The 17,131-nt window shown below is 48.7% G+C and overlaps 1 protein-coding gene across 6 annotated transcripts in view; it reads left to right on the top strand.

The window, feature by feature from the left end:
* Window positions 1-17,131, top strand: part of LOC119168408 (uncharacterized) — a 626,194-nt gene that overhangs the window by 90,464 nt on the left and 518,599 nt on the right. For all 6 annotated transcript variants that reach the window (XM_075890976.1, XM_037419821.2, XM_075890977.1 and 3 more), the window contains exon 2: window positions 463-610. In XM_075890976.1, the coding sequence (XP_075747091.1) occupies window positions 463-610 (148 nt within the window). The remainder of the gene's footprint in view (window positions 1-462; window positions 611-17,131) is intronic.

Genomic DNA, 17,131 nt, shown 5'->3' with positions numbered 1-17,131 from the left:
TTTATTTTTCTCGTTCACTGCGCAACATTGAATTCGATGCATAAACTGAATATCCTTGCAGCAGGAATGACTGACGAAAAATTTATTGAGGAAACCATGAACCACCCTACTTCACGGGTAAAATATTGCTCTGAGCTCCTGATAAATGGTTGTGTAGAAGACCTGGCCATGTAAGGTTGCTCTCTAAAACCAACAAAATTAACAGCTTGTCGAGCTCATTTTTTTAAAATCAACGTTTGGTGGTTGTTTCAAAGAGCATTTCAATATCGGCACCTTGACGCTCTTGAATACAAGTTGTTTAACATGTAAATTACGGCTTCTACAAAAAAAAAAGATTGTAGCCAAAACTAAACTAAGAAATGCTCATACATTTGGCTACAAATATTTTTGCTCTTATTGTTTATGGCTCATTTGGGTTTCTTTCGCTTTTGGCTACGCCTTCTTGTCCCTATTGTTGCACAGGCGCCACGGACCAGGCCGGTTGGCACATGGAGAAGAAGGTCGGATAGTGCTGGTGTTTGAGGTCGCCGATGATTCTGAGCAAAAGAAAAGCGAAGATTCAGCGCCGTTCTCTTGGAGTGAGGCTACGCAGAGCTTCTGCTGCTATCCAGTGAGTTCTTTGACAAATAAGAAAGAAATATCGCACAGTCCTATTAAGTATTCTAACTCCGCTTCATTACAGGACTGAAAAGCGGGTAGAACAACCGGTTAGCCTGGTTCTTTGAGAAAGATATAATAAGTTGGATTTTTAAGCTGAAGATGTAGTTTCCAGTCTAACCAAGGTTATAGCATCAGCGAATGAAGCATGCTTGATCTGCACACATGAACGGTGTGCACTGTTGAGTTAAACACGCGTTTTTGTTCGACAATGCCTTCATGCTGATAGGCAGTCGACAGGTGTACTTTTCATTTTTCTCGGACGGGGAGGCTGGGTGGCAAACGTAGCGTTGCGATTATTGAAGGAGATCCTCCGTGAGAACGGTAACAACGGAAGACTTTATTTCGACAGCTTCGGCCAGAATCTGGCCTTCTTCAGCAATGAGAATACATTCTGCTCGTGGTCACATTTATAAGGCACCAATGTTCTAATTTGGCCATGTTGATACATGATCAACGAAGACAAAAACAGCGCGTAACACAGGTTAGTGATATAGACGGACGAAGCGATGGTTGTAAAGGCTTGGTTGTAATTTGTTATGCACTGTTTTTTACTTCGTTGAACATTTATAATGTTTTGAGAGAAAAAAATGACAGAGACAGAGCGGCAAAGAGAGAAAAAAGACAAAAAATCACAGCAGACCCACGGAGTGAATGATGATGAGTGTGGCGAAGCGTTCGTCAGCCCGTCCGTGCTTGCGTTCATCCACGCGACCAACTGTGCATCCGTACAAGCGTCCATTCGTCCGTCCATGCGTCCGCCCGTCTGTCCGTGTGTCCCATCCGTGAGTCCGTCCATCTGTCTGTTCAAGCGTTCATTCTTCGATACGTCTGCGCAACCGTCCATCCGTTCGTCCGTCTTTGCGTCCATCTAGTGAAAAATCTAAGCACCTCCATCTCGCATTCACTGTGGCTACCTGCTACTACTACATACATCGGGGACGCACAACCCACGCCTTAAGGAGCTTCATCCCTAAAAAGGCGTGGCCTGCGCGGAAGGCGCAGCACAGTCGCAGCGAAAGCTAGAAAAGGGGCCTTTCAGAGCCTTTTCTAAAGACTGATTGGGTGACTGCTGCAAGCACACTTGCTTGATGCCCAGTACGGCTTAATAATAAAAGGTTTATGGTAGTAAGCCGGCATTCGCTATGCTGTTTTTCGTCAATCTTATGAGAAGCGTGCTATCCGCTAAACTATTGCGAGGAATTTGGTACCAATTGTTCATTCAGTGGCTGACAATGATGAGGAAATATGCCTGAAGTTGGTATACGCCACAGTTTATAGCTGAACAAAAACAAGCTTTTGTTATGGGTTGAAGCAGTGGACAACCCGCTCGTTACGCTATGCGCATTGTGCGACGACTGCATGTTCCTTCGCTGTTTTAAAACGCTTTATATGTCGTATTAACGCGATTGCTTTGCCGAAATCTAGCCTGCCTAAGGCAAGTTTGTCACAGCGTGGCTTAGTGGTAGAATGCTGGGCTGGCACACAGGGTACCCGGGTTTGAGCCCCACTCTGGCATTGGCAGTAGTTTTTTTTCTAATTTCGTGCGATATGTTACGGACACCGGTGGTGGCGGACAACTATGGCGCTATGCGAGACTAGAGTTGTGATCTTATAACAACTTTGTCTGTAAACAGGAGATAAAGAAGAACTTGAAAAAAATTAGGGTTCACTGTGCTGTGCGACTAGCGTTGTGAGTGCGTATTTTCTTGGAATCATTGCGTTCAGTGTTCTTGGGTGGCAGTTGCTTTAGTGTAGATGGTGGCTGGCAAAGCTAAGGGCTCACGTGTCGCGGAAGCCCTTTCTTTTTTTTTGACCGACCTACACTACTCAGCATCGATGGCCTGGGCTGTGGTGAGACGGTCAGTTGTCGTCTTCTACCACGTGAGATGGCGTCCCGAGGCTCCAGCGAGGTGGGGCGGAAGAAAACGTTTCTTCAGGAGCTGTCTCGCTTAAAAAGGTACCTGGCAGTGTCGCCAAAAGAAGGGAATGAGCACGTAGAGTGAATTATAATTTGTTCTGACAATCCGCGTTTGGGGGCTTTTAGTTCTGTATGTGTTGGCTGTTGAACATGTCGGGCTAGCAATCATTGATCGGTTTGTAAGAGAGATAGAAATGGACGACAGTAGTACATATGAAAGGATGGTTACACTGAAACACGAAAGGATATTTGCAATTGCCCAGTCCTCGTCATAGTTACAGTGCCGCGAAATTTTGATGTGTGAAATCTTGAAATCATAACATTTCAAGATTTTGCCGCACTGTAACGGTGACGGCAGGCTCTGCGAGACGTTTATCTGTGCTAAAGATAATATTTATTTATTTAGGGGTCGTGAGTCTGTAGGAAATCGGAATTACAGTGCACGATGCGCACAGGGCGCACAGAATGCCAGACCATAGGGTAACCCAGGCTGAGCCCCACAACACCAATGTCGTCGTCTTCTTTCATTAGGTGTCATTTCAGCTGCTCCGCTGGAGAGGTGTCTCCACACCAGTGACATTACCCCGGCCTGTAAAGCCCCCGTCTCGGTACCAGCTATGACTAAAAGGGCGTGTCACCATTATGGTAGGTTTTCAGGCGAGAGACGTGCACTATGTCTGTTTTAGAGAAGTAGTTGATGAGTTCAATGATTTAGTTATCAGAGAAATCTCATAGCTGACGCAGTACTTGTTAGGGACCTACGTATCGCAATAGAAGTTTGTCGCCGAGGCAAAGACGACTACATGGGAGCCATGAAAGAACGAGAAAACCCGGATGAAAATCAGCGGCGCTGTGTCGACTATCACACAGTCTTTTGTGTGGCATAGGACAGTGAGAGCTGGGTGTGGGGTTTTGGGACGTTAAGCCCCACATATCAATCAAGCCTGGTGTGGGATACCGTGTGTGCGATGAGAGCTTGGGTGACGGCATCTTGAGCCTATGAAGTCATTGATTTTGGATCGCATGGAAGAAGCGTATCAAATGGTAACAAAGAATCACGCCCAAAGAGAAGATAAAAGCGTGAGTAGCCGGCAGTTTCGTGTCACGTTGAATTTTTGGCAAAGGTTACGAACGGAAGGGCAATGTCCCAATCGTCGTGGTCATCGGTAACGCACATTGAAAGCATGTCTAGCATGACAGCATGAAAGCAAGTGTATGGTTGAGACGTCTGGTCAGCCCGTCGGTCTGGGGACGATAAAACGTGCTAAACTTATGACGAGTAGCACAAGAACGCAGTAGGTCGCCGACCACCCTAGAGAGGAAGCAGCGACCGTCGTCTGTGAGAAGGTGAGAAGGAGCACCATGATGAAGAATGACGTCGTATAGGAGGGCATCAGCAACATCTATTGTGCGACTGGTCGGCAGCACTTTGGTGATTGCGTACCGAGTGGCATGATTCATGGCTACTGCGATCTATTTAATTCCTGTTGTCGAAGCTGAAGCTGAAAAAGGACCAATCAACTCCAATCCCAGTCGATGAAAAGGATCAGCTGGGACTTCGACAGGCTGGAGGCGGCTGGCAGCGAGAGTCGTAGGTTTCTTTCGACGTTGGCAGAGGTCACAAACTGCAACGTAGCGACAAACGAAGCCATAGAGGCCTTTCCAGAAAAACCGTCGTCGAACACCTTCATAGGTTCGGGTCACACCTAAGTGCCCTGAATTTGTGGCGTCGTGAAGCTCTTGAAGGATGTCTTTGCGCAGATGATGTGGGACTACTGGTAAAAGTTCTGCGCTTTCTGGATGTAAATTACGGTGATACAAAACGTTGTTTTGCAGCAAGAACAGGCTGAGGGAAGGGTCGGCGTTTCTGGCTTGTAGGCGGTCAATGATGAAGAGTAGTGATGGGTCTGGCTATTGTTCATCCGCCACGCGCAGAAAGTCTGTGATGGCGAAAATACAGGCGTCAGCTTGCATTTCAGTGGAGTTGGGTGGTTCGACCGGGTCGTGGCATAAGCAGTTGGCATCGCTGTGCACCTTCCTAGATTTGTGCACCACCGAGATCATGTACTCCTGTAGTCGTAATGCCCAGCGGCCGTGATGATCTGTGATGACTGCAAACGGGTGTCCATACAGGTATGGGCGAAATTTAGTGACGGCCCAGACGAGAGCCAGGCACTTTCGCTCGGGAATCAAATAATTCTTATCATGCTGTGAGAGAAGGCGACTAGCATATGCTATAATACGGTTTGTGCCACTCTTTACCTGAGCGAGTATATCTCCAATGACATGGCGGCTTGCGTCAGCGTGAAGCTCTGTTTGAGCGGCTGGGTCGAAGTGGGCCAGCACTGATCGTGAACTGAGAGCGGAAATCATTGATGCGAAGGAATGTGGTTGGTTCGCACTCAAAAAAAATCCACTTCCTTTTTGAGGAGACCCGAGGGGGGTCTAGCACTATCCGCGAAGTTTGCGGTAAATCGGCAGAAGTATGAGCAGAGCACCAGGAAGCTGCGGGCTTCTTTTGTAAAACGCGGAACGGGGAACTCACGAACAGCGCGGACTTTGTCGCGGTCGGGTTGGACTCCAGTAGCAGCGACAAGGTGGTCAAGTAACTTAACTTGACGACACCCAAAAGTGCACTCAGACGAATTCAGCTGGAGGCCAGCATGGTGAAATACGTCAAGAATTGCCGACAAACGCGAGAGTTGGCTCTCAAATGCGGGCGAAAACAGGATGGCATCCTCCAAAAGCGAGGACAGGTTGAACATTTAAAACCTTGTAGGAGAGAACTCATCATGCGTTCGAAAGTTGCAGAAGCATTACAAAACCCAAACGGCATGACCTTGCATGACTGGTAAAGGCCGCTGGGTGTGAAGAATGCTGTTTTCTTGTGGTCGTGGTCATCTACTGAAATTCGCCAAATATGGATCGAAGATCGAGTCACAAAAATACTTGACACCGTGGAGGCTGTCGAGCAAGTCGTCGATTCGAGGCAGGTGACGTCTTTTTTAGTGATTCAATTTAGACGGCGATAGTCTACGGCTGTTCTTTTTTCTTAACTAGCACCACAGGAGATGCCCAAGGACTGAATGAAGACTCTATGATGTTTTTTTGGAGCAGTTCTCTACCTCCTTCTGAATAACTTGGCACTCATTGTGCGACACACGGTAGGGGCGTTTGTGAGGAGGAATGGAGTCACCGGTGTCGATACGGTGGGCTACGACACTTGCGTGTCCCAGTGGGTGGTCGTCAATGTCACAAATATTGATTGATGTAGGAAAGCAAAACACTACGCAGGGCTTCAACTTGGGAAGGATATCAATTGGATATCAATTTGTCCGGGAATATCTTATTATGCTTTGATATGACATGTTTGGTCACGGCGTTTGCATCAAGGGTGAAGGGAGTAATTGTGCATTCTTCAACAGCTCAAAGCTCCGCTAGCGAGATGCCTTGGAGAAGAACTCGGACGGACGTGGAGAAGTTTAGGGCAGGAAACAGCGACTTGTTGTTGGCGACAGCCACAACAGTATGTGGAAGGGCTATGTTGTGAGAAAGGGTGAGGTGAATGAAAGGAGCTACCAAGTAGTCGCCATCAGGGCCTGACCGAAAAGGCGACGTAGGGACGTACACAGCAGCCAGACGTGGAAGTTGTAGAAACTCCATAGGCCGTAGCCGCGTGCAACTTGCAGGAGGGGCATCGTCATACAAAGGCAACTTGAGCCTTAAAATGCCGGATGAACAGTCGATGAAAGCAGAGTGACTGGTCACGAAATCAATGCCAAGAATAACATTGTGTGGGCAAGCGGCAAGAACAGCGTAGAGTACAAACGTTTGGTGGTCGGCAACCATAACACGGGCAGTACACATATCAAGGACTGATGTTCGGCTTCCGTTAGCTCGCGCACTGTTGGGAACGCAGCATGTGGCAGGACTTTCTTGAGGCGGCATCGAAACTTGGAACTCATCACAGATAAATGAGCGCCTGAGTCGATCAGTGCAGTAACGGCCAGGTCATTGATGAAGACAGAAAGTAAATTTCGTTTCAAATTAGGGGTCCGTAGAGGGCTTCGGGTGCTCATCGTCAGTGCAACGCCACCTCCAGGAGCTGCACTTGTTAGTTTTCCGGGAGGTGACTAGAATGAGCCAGCGACGGAGAGCAATTGCACCGAGGAGAGCGTGATTGGCGACCCTGAGGTGACGGCGACCAGCTAGAAAAGCTCCTCTTAGTGAAGACGTCAGTGTAGGTGGGTTGAGATGGAGTGAACGAGTGACGTGGTGAAATCGTCTGAAGGTGGTGATCGGGGGAGTATGGTCTAGAATACTGTCCGCGGTCCTGACTGCGGTCACTTGAAAATCTTGGTTGGCAAGACCATTTGTAACCGCAATGACGGGAAATGTGGCCAACGTGACAACAAAAAAAAACAAATAAGTCGATCATCATTGGTGTGCCACTCAGATAGATTGCGGTATTGTGAGGGGAATCGTGGAGCAAAAAAGGATTCGGCAACAAGTGGGGCAGCGTTGTGGTCATCGTTGTAGTAGGGAGTACATATGTGCTGGCGCGCCAGGTGAGCGGATGGGGAAGGTAGCATGCTCATGTTGGCAAACTCTTGCCGGAAGACGGCTTGAATCAGTGAAACGGCTGCCAATTGGTCTTGCGCAGGGGACGTACAGGTAGCAGGGACCATGGCTTCTAGCTCCTGGTGAACAATTCGTGCGATGGTAGAATTCACGTTTGGGCGTGGCGGCGCAGGAACTTCGCACGAGGAAGTCGCAGCAGTGTTTGGAAGGCGGTTGAAACACTGAGTAATCCGCCTGCTTTTAGCTTGCTAAAAGCGCCTGTTACAACGCCAGCGGTTGCCGAAGTGGACGCAGAACAGCACGTGCATGCGTCTTCTCTCTCTTTGTTCCCTCTCCGCCCTCTTTCTCCTCTTTCATGATATAAGTTTCAAGCGGTCCCTAAACGCGGCCTTCGGCCTGGTGACGCCGACCAGTTCATGTCTCCGGCGGCGTCTCTGCCGTCAACGTAACAATGGCGCCGAGATTATGCGACCCACCGAAAACGCTTATGGCGACGCTAGCCCAGCGTTGCTGGCCCTTCAGCGCTGACTACACGACAGGAGCTCTGCAACGCTGACTCAGCGTGGAACCCAGTGACGACCATGGCACGTAGTCTATCGGAGTTCTACCAGGAAACAGATGAGTGAAATGCTTATCTTGTGAAAGTTGAAGCGTATTTTGAAGCCAAGAAGAGGGAAGTGCTGGCCACTGCGTTGGGGTCAAAGACGACAGAAGTCCTTTGCGGAAGAGTGGCGCCGCGTCAGCCAAACGCTCTCAGTTACAGGGAAGTGGTAGCAACGCTGAATGACTTTTATGCCACAATAATTAATGAGATCTCAGAGAGCTTGAAGTTTTTTCACCGTAAACTAGATGTAGCGGAGTCCGTGAAAGTGTTCAATTTTTAAACTACAAAGATGCCCAGAATTGCAATTTTTCGTTCATGTTGGACCGAATGATATAAGAGACAGAGTCGTGTGTGGTGTTCGCTGGAAAATTTTGCAAAAAAACAGTTGCTAGCGAAACTCAACTTGACTCTTGAAGAAGCAGAAGCCCTTTTTTTTGCTGAGAAAAGCTTAGAAGATGGCTCACAGCAGATAGATAATTACACCATTACTTTGACGGTTTTGAACGTTAGCCAACGGCGCGTGTCTGATACCATAACGAAAGAGCGAAAAAAACGTGCCGCGGCAATGAAAATGCTGCGGCAAATACGATCACGAAGCTGCTACATGCTTTCAAAAGAGCCTTCAGTGCTACAGTTGTGGTACGCAAGGGCACCTGGCTCGCATGTGTACAACGACAGGCGGCGTATGAGGCACATTGCAACAGCTGGCCAAAGCTGCAGAATACCCGTTTAAAACTTTCTTGTTACCTGGGAAAACTACCTGTGTTAGGCACATTGGCAATGAAGGCAAATTATACGTCGGCGGAGGTCGACTGTAACCTTACTGTGTTAGATTGTGAAGGTCGCAGCATTGTGGACGAGACTCATTGGAGAAACTTGCAGCAGAAGGAATATCGGTTCTGCACGTCACTACACTACCCAGCGTGGCAAGCCAACAGAAGGCAGCTGGAACTGGTGCCATAATGGCCGAATATTCAGACGTATTTACAGAAGGTCTTGGGTTGGTCAAGGGCCCACCAGCTAAACTTTACATCAAGGACACGGCAGTTCCAAAGTTTTGCCAGGCTAGAAAGGTTTCTTTTGTGATGCTAGATAAGATATCTGCTGAGATAGATAGACTAGTAGAATTTGACATAATATTTCCGGTACCATTTGCAGAGTGGGCAACACCAATAGTACCAGTTTTGAAGACCAACAGCGCTGTGCGCATTTTTGGGATTTTAAGGTAACATTAAACCCTGTGTGTGAAATAGAACGATACCCTTTGCCAGTCATTGTTGACATCTTCGCGAATTTGCGAGGCGGAGAAATATTCAGTATCTTGTATCTGCGAGACGCTTACAACAAGATTGCATTGGACGAGGACTCACGAAGGCTAGCTGTCATAGACACACATAAAGATTATTTTGCTACAATCAGTTGCCCTTCGGAATTGCTTCAGCACCGACAATATTTCAGAAAATGATCGAGCCCATACTACAAGGAATACCCGGGGTGCAAACGTACTTGGACGATGTTTTGATTGCGGAGACTGCAAACAAGCTCTACGTAAAGCTTCGGCAGGTTTTGGAATGAATCAGATAACACATTAAACTTTGCGCCGACAAGTGTCGTATAGACGAGGCCTCGGAGGTGTATCTAGGTCACCGGAGACGCGGTTGAAGTGAGACGCTGTGCGGACGTGCTTCGCATGAGCTCCGGCCCGGTGACCGACTATCGGCGGATGTGCTTTGTTCTCGACTTGCTGTGAGTGGCTTGTCTGCAGGAGGTTGCCCTGTACCTACGGGCACCACATGTATAGGCAAGTTTGTCCCCGTTTTTTTGAAGTTTCCGAGATTTTCCTATCAACCCCAAGGTGGGAAGGCTAGGCCTATCTTCTAGGCCAAGCCTGGACCGTGTCGCCGGCCGTCTGGTTTGCGTCTGGTGACCGTGGTCCTTGTTAGGCTGAAGATAGAATGCTACGTCGAAGGGGAGACTATAACGCCGGAAGAATTTGAAGCGGGAGAGTGAGCTCCATTGCTGAAAGCGCAGGACCGATTTAAGAAGACTCTGCATGGCGAGAACGCCAAGAGTAAGCCTTGCGAGGCGCAGGCTGGCAGCGACGGGCGCAAGACGCACGGAGCGCAGCAAGTGAAGCGGGGGAAAGCGCCGGTGTGGAAGAAACGCGGACCGTTTCTCAAGATGCCAGCCACGCATTTCAAGGTTGTGTACAGGCCCCAGAACTGGGACTTGAGTGTCGTGACAGTGAGAGAACTCGGATGTGCACTGAGAGCAGCAGCGCGTCTTACGAGGGCGATTGCCGCGGATGAAGACATTGTGCGGGTTAATGGCACAAACAACACGCTGACGGTGAGTACACCGTGTATAAATCGCAGTGGGGCATATGCGACTATGAAGACGCTCAAACTGGGTAATAGTAACCTGCCGGTTTCGGCGTTCGTGGTGCCGTTGGAGAACTCCGTGCGGGGAGTGATTTACAATGCTAATGACGGATGTCCAGTGGAAGAAATTCGGGCGGGATTCGTGAAGAAGAATGAAGGCATAGATATTCTGGACGCGAGACCTCTGGGAAAGTCAAAGGCGATTCAGATTACGTTCGGGGGAAAACGCATACCCCGGCAGGTTACTTACTGGAACTGTCTGTATGCTGTGATTCCGTAGAGAAATTTAGTCGAGACCTGCTACAACTGCAGACCATTTGGACATCGAGCGGACGTTTGCTATCGTCCGAAGAGCAACCTATGTCACCATTGCGGGAAGGACCATAATGCCCCGCCAGAAGGAGAGCCACTCACGTGCACGGCGGACTGCATTGTGTGCCATGGAGCGCATCACACAGGGAGCCAAAACTGCAAGTTTCGCCTGGCTCGCAAGCCACCGACAGGCCGGAAACAGAGAATCGAAAGAAATAGCGAAGCTGGCAATGAGCGGTTCTTGAGGGCGACGGAGCGGTCATCGAGGGGTAAAGAAGGCACAAGCAAAAGCAGGGACCGGTCCAGTTCCTTCCCGCCATCGCCAAGGCGCGGGGGCGAACGTGTATCCAGTCAGAACAGCTACACACGCGACACCAACAAAAAGGTCAGCTTGTCAGGCACAGCCTCCCAGAACGGAACCGCTCGAGAGAGGGAGATAGCAATGCTGGTTCAGCGGCAAAAAGATTTGATTAAAAGAATGGAAAATAGAATAGCCGAGATGGAACGCGCACTTAAAAACGATCAACGACAAGGGACACAGGCAACAGCAGTGCAAGGCCTACAGAAAGCGACGCAAGAGGCGTCTGCTCGTGTACAGGAAAGTGCAGCTATGGAAGTGGAGAATAGGGGGACAGTGAAGAGACCACTGCCGGGATGTGAGGAAACTAACGCAAAACGATTAGCCGAAACGTCACCAGTGGACATGCCACAGCGTGATTTTAAGATCACTAGTCTTAAGTCGGATGTAACTACCCTTGTGGATAAGGTAGGCAAACAAGGAAAAAGACAGGATAGGTTGGAGGCTCGAGTAAAAAAAATGGGAGCCATATTAAACACAATAGATGAGCGTCTAGGCATGCTCTCCAGTGAAGTTAAGGCTTCCCGAACCTAGGTCAGGGGCATGTTTCAGCAGCTTCATTCGCTATTGGAGGCAAGACTGCCTGCCGTGGGTGGCCAAGCACCATTACTCAACCTGGTGCCTCACCATGGCGCCTCTCCAGCAAATTGAGGTTCGGCAGTGGAACTGCAGGGGCTTTCGTCAAAAACGGGGGAACCTGCAGTTGCACGTACGAAATCTGGATAGTAAACCATACATAATAGCCTTACAAGAGGCTAGTGGTTCCGTAAAATTACCAGGATTTAAGACATTTACAGCGCCAGAAATGGATTCAAGGGGCGTATCACGCGTCTTCACAGCCGTGCTAGTCCATCGAAACATCACTGCCATTCAGCATTCGGTAGATAGCAGCAGGGAAGACTATGTAGTGCTAGAGATTTTGCCTAAACGAAAGTATGAGAAGAGTCTGTTTTTACGCAATGAGTATAGTTCTCCAAAAGATAAAGGATCGGGCTTGCCACAACTCCTGATTCAAACTCAACGTCTAGCAGCTCGCGCTCCGCTTATAGTCGTAGGAGATTTCAATGCGTCTCATCCGGAGTGGGGTCATATTCGAGCCAGCCCAAAGGGCAATCGGCTTTGGCATGTCGCCCGGGATCTGCGATGGACGCTGTTAAACAATCCAAAAGATCACACGAGGATAGGCAACAGCATAAGCATGGATACCTCTCCAGACCTTACGTTTTTTAGAGGTATCAGTAATGCAAAGTGGATTAACACGGGGCAAGCACTAGGAAGTGATCACTATATCCTTTCCACGATGTTTAGCGCTGTGAAGCATAAAGACAAAGTGAAGGGGAACAGAATTACAGATTGGGACAGACTTAGGAAAAACAGAGCAGACACTTTGAACGGGAAAATTAAAGACCCGGACGCTTGGGTAGAGGCGCTCAAGGAGGATATAAAGAATACCATGGTAGAAGTGCCAGTCAAGTAGGAGGAGTTTACGGCGGACTATAGACTACTAGACATGTGGGAAGCACACGCGAGTCTCTTGAGAAGGTGGAAGAAGCAAAAACAGAATGGCGTTCTTCGCAGAAGGACTGCCAAGTTAGAACGTAAAATCAAAAATTATACAATTGAGTTGCAAGCCAAGCAGTGGGGCCAGATTTGTGATTGTATGAATGAACAGTTTGGATGCAAAAAGACATGGCAGCTGCTAAGGCATCTTTTGGATCCGGCAGCAACCGAATCGGTGCAACGGGGACAAATGACTCGATTAATGCATCAATATGAAGGCACAATTGGAGAGTTTATACAGGAACTCCGAAATCGGTACATAACTGATGGAGTAGACGGTTGCTTATCACACTACTCGGGAGTGGAAAACTGAGAACTAGATGAAGAGTTTATAATTGCGGAGGTGGAGTTTGCCATGGGGCAGCTGCGTATTACGTCTGCCGCAGGTCCGGATAGGGTTACTTATAAAATGCTTAGAAACCTAGATTTCAAAGCGGTTGGGGCGATCACTGACCTAATAAATGAGTACTGGGTGACCAGGGAGATACCAGCACAATAGAAACATGCTATGATTATATTCCGAAGCCAAGCAAGAAACTCTGCTTGGAAAACCTGCGCCCCGTATCGCTGACATCGTGCGTGGGCAAATTAATGGAACATGTGGTTCTCAACAGGCTTCAGAATTATGCAGAGGACAAGGCCAGCTTTCTACCAACTATGATAGGTTTCGAGGCCAATGTGTCCATACAGGATGTCATGATACAGTTGAAACATGATGTAGTCGATCCCGGGCATGGCACAGGCATCAAAGCTGTTTTGGGGCTTGACCTGAACAAAGATTTCGACAATGTTTCGCATGAGGCAATATTGAATAACATATCATAACTTGGCCCAGGGGCCAGGACATTCCCCTACATCAGATCGTTCTTGGAGGGCCGAACCGCAGAAATTTCAGTCGGAGATATTAAATCGGCCTCCTTCGCGTTGGGAGGTAAAGGGACACCCCAAGGTTCTGTTTTGTCACCTTTCCTGTTTAACCTCGCCTTAATTAAAATACCGCCGAGGCTGGAGGAGATACCGGGACTCAAACACACATTTCATGCAGATGATATTACTCTATGGGTAACCAGGGGTAGTGACGCGCATCTGGAAGAAACACTACAACAGGCAGTTAATATTGTCGAAGAGTTGGCAGGGGAGGCGGGACTTTCATGCTCTCAGCCCAAGTCCGAGCTCTTTGTGGTTAGGGACAAAACCAGAGGGCTACATGCAAGACACTCTATTCCGCCACCGCCGTTAGAGGTAAAAGTAGGAGGTAGGCTGGTAGCTGATGCTCAAACAATTAGAATTCTTGGCCTATATCTGCAAACTCACAGGAAGAATAAGGTGGCCCTTGAAAAACTTAAGACTACGGTCAATGCCACTGTCATGCTAATCAGAAGAATCGCTAACCGTAAGAGCGGGGTTAAAGAAAAAGAACTCTGTAAGCTGGAACAGGCGTTTGTGCTCAGCAGGATTACTTACGCGACATTTTTCATGAAGTTGGATGCTGCAGAAAAAGGCAAAGTCGAGGCTATGATCCGGCAAGCTTACAAGGCAGCGCTTGGGTTGCCTAACAACGTGCCTACAGAAAGGCTCTTAAAACTAGGGGTTCACAACACCCTGGATGAATTATGGGAGGCGCATCTGGTGATGCAGCACGCTAGGCTTTCGACAACCAAAGCGGGAAGAATCATATTGGAAAGGATTGGCATTGGAGCAGAGGCTCCCACTGGGGACACTAAAATTCAGGTGCGGTGAGAGTTACATAAGGCCCTGTACATAAAATCTTTGCCCAAAAATATGCATCCGATTCATCATAAGCAGCGCCGGCAGGCTGGAGCCAGAGCTTTACACGGTGAGTACGGCGAGTACAAAGCGAAAGTCTATACAGATGTCGCGGAATATAAGGACAAAGACCTTTTTGTGATTGTGGCGGTGGACAGACGGGGACGCTTGGTTGCCTCTGGATCGGTCAAAACCCGCTCCTCAGAAACTGCAGAGGAAGCGGCAATAGCGCTAGTTGTAAATAAGTCGCAGTCGGACTTGATTCTCATTGATTTCAAGACAGCCATCTGAAATCTGGCGAGAGGCAGAATATCGGCGACCGCCGCAGGATTTCTGCATGGGGCCACGGGACGAGAAATTCGAGAAATAGAAATTGTGTGAGTACCAGCACACTCTGGGAACCCTGGGAATGAGGCGGCTCACCTGAATGCTCGAGGTTTCGTCAGCCGGGTAGGTGAGTCGCCCGTTCCGGGGAGGTCCGCGAGAGATGGGCTGGTGTCCTTTCACGACATAACGAATCATTATAAACTAAAGCGGAGGTTTTATCCGCCCCTGCACAAGCGGTTGACTAAGGCCCAGGAATGCGTCTGGAGAAAACTGCAGACGCGATCTTTTCCCAACCCTTATGTGTTAAATAAAATATAGCCGGAGGAGATAAAGCCACAATGCAAATGGTGTCAGTCTGTTGCAACATATGATCATATACTTTGGGAATGTAGCATAGTGCCGCTGCCGGTGGATATTATGCGTGATCCCTCTCTTGAGCACTGGGAGGCCGTGTTGACCAGCTCAGACCCAGTCGTCAAGTTAAGGGTCGTGGAGTGGGCCACACAGGTCACCGCCAACCTTGGGTTAATGGCCATCTAACACGGATTCATCCGCAGTTGCTTTCTGTCGAAATAAAGTTTTACCATCCATTATCTAGGTCACCAAATCGACGCTGCAGGGTTGTACTGAACAGAAAAGAACGTGGAGGCCATCAGACATGATCCCGCCCCTTGAAATGTTAGAGAGCTGTGATAATTTTTGGGGATGCTAACTGTTTACAAGTTCTTACCGAACCTGTCGACTCTACTGGCACCACTGTACCGGCTTTTGAAAAAAAAACAACACCAACCCGATGGTCATGGGGGGCCACAGAAAAAGGTCTTCTTAAAAAGGCCAAAGGAGCCTTGTGTGCCGCTCAGGTGCTGCCTCATTTTGACCCTTTAAAGCAGTTGTTTTTATAATGTGATGCTTCACTGTATGGTGTAGGAGCTGCTCTTTTTCATCGAGTGGATAGGCAGTATAGACCAATCGGGTTTTGGTCACGAACATTGACCTCAGCCGAGAAGAATTATTCCCAGATTAAGCAAGAGGCACTGGCTTTGGTCTATGGTGTCACACGGTTTCACGACTATCTACTTGGAAGATAGTTTACTCTATGGACTGATCATCAACCTTTGCTGGGTCTTTTGAGGGTGGACAAGCCAACCCCTATGACGACAGCAGCTTGGATACAGAGAAGGGCCATCACGCTAGGCGCCTGTAGGTACCGTTTGCACCATAAACCCGGGAGACTTTTTTACAACGCCGACTCACTAAGCCGTTTACCTATAACCTCACAGAATGCATCGGAACTGAAGAACATCACGCCAATCGTTCTATCCCTAGATCAGCAGGACATCGCTGCTATGCCAATGAAAGAATGCAAGCAATAACGGTGACAGACGACGTCATTTCTCAAGTATGCAACTACACCCGCAGTAGATGGCCACGGAGTGTAAAAGGAGATGACGAACTCTCAGAATAATATAAGAAGCGGTATGAGCTGTCAGTGGAAAACGACCTGCTGTACTGGGGACATCACGTGCTGATACGTACGGCCGCCCGCAAGAAGTTTCTTATGCGACTACATGACTCCCATCAGGGAGTGTCTTCAATTAAAGCTAGAGCAAGATTATTATTTTGGTGGCCTGGGTTGGACCAAGACAAACATTGCGTAGCCACCAACTGTAAGAACTGCGTTTAAGCACTGCCTATGCCACCTGCGCAAACTCCTGTAAACTGGCCAGAGACGGGCGAAAGGCGTTCGCAGCTCCATATTGACTACGCGGGACCACTGTGTGGCAAGGTGGTGTTGATTATGTTTGATTCATATAGCAAATGGATCGAGGCTGTGCCGGTAGCACATGCCAGTTCCCGCAGTACCATCGAGACCTTGAGAACAATGTTTGCCAGTTTGGGATACCACGTACGGTGGCGTCAAATATTGGAACCCCTTTCACGGGTTTAGAATTTCGTCAATTCACGGTGCGCAATGGCATTGTTCACATTTGAACTTCTCCAAATCATCCACAGAGCAATGCGCTGGCTGAGCGTGCTGTGAGGACTATGAAGGACGCAATAATGAAGATTGGAAACGCCGAGTTGACGACCTCCCTAGCCCGAGTGCTTTGCAACTATAGGCACCCGAAAGTGGACCAAGGGGCGCGACGAAGCTCTTTGGGCTGCCTGGGCCGCCTGAGCATTGTTGGTACCGACTGCCAGGGATACGAAGAAAATAGAACGCTTGCTGAACCCAGTGACGCGCTGAAATATTGGTGCCCTTTTTGAAACGTTTTCAAAGAACGCTTCCTGGGCACTTACATAATCAGCCATGACCCCCTTGCTCAGAACTAAAAAATGGCAGCATATCCACGGAGTGAATAATGGATAGTTGTGCGAAGCATCCGTCCGTCAATTCGTTTTTGCTTTCGTCCATCCATGCGTGCGTCTGTGTGGCCGCCCGTGCGTCCATCCGCCCGTCCGTGCGTGCGTCTGTTCATGCGTCCGCACGTTCATCTGTGCGTCCGTCCCTGCTTTCGTCCATGCATCTGCTCCTGCGTCTTTCTTGGCAGATAGTGCTCAATGTACATGCCAATGGCTGCTAAGGGGGAATGAGAGCCAGGAGAATTCGGCTTTTAGTTGACGCGCACGTGCGAATTTTTTATTGTTGAACAACGCACAGT

This window comes from Rhipicephalus microplus, chromosome 3, assembly GCF_043290135.1.
Source record: "Rhipicephalus microplus isolate Deutch F79 chromosome 3, USDA_Rmic, whole genome shotgun sequence".
NCBI classification, from domain to species: Eukaryota; Metazoa; Arthropoda; class Arachnida; order Ixodida; family Ixodidae; genus Rhipicephalus; species Rhipicephalus microplus.
Note: the sequence above shows the minus strand (reverse complement) of the source record. Positions and strands in the feature narration are given on the sequence as shown.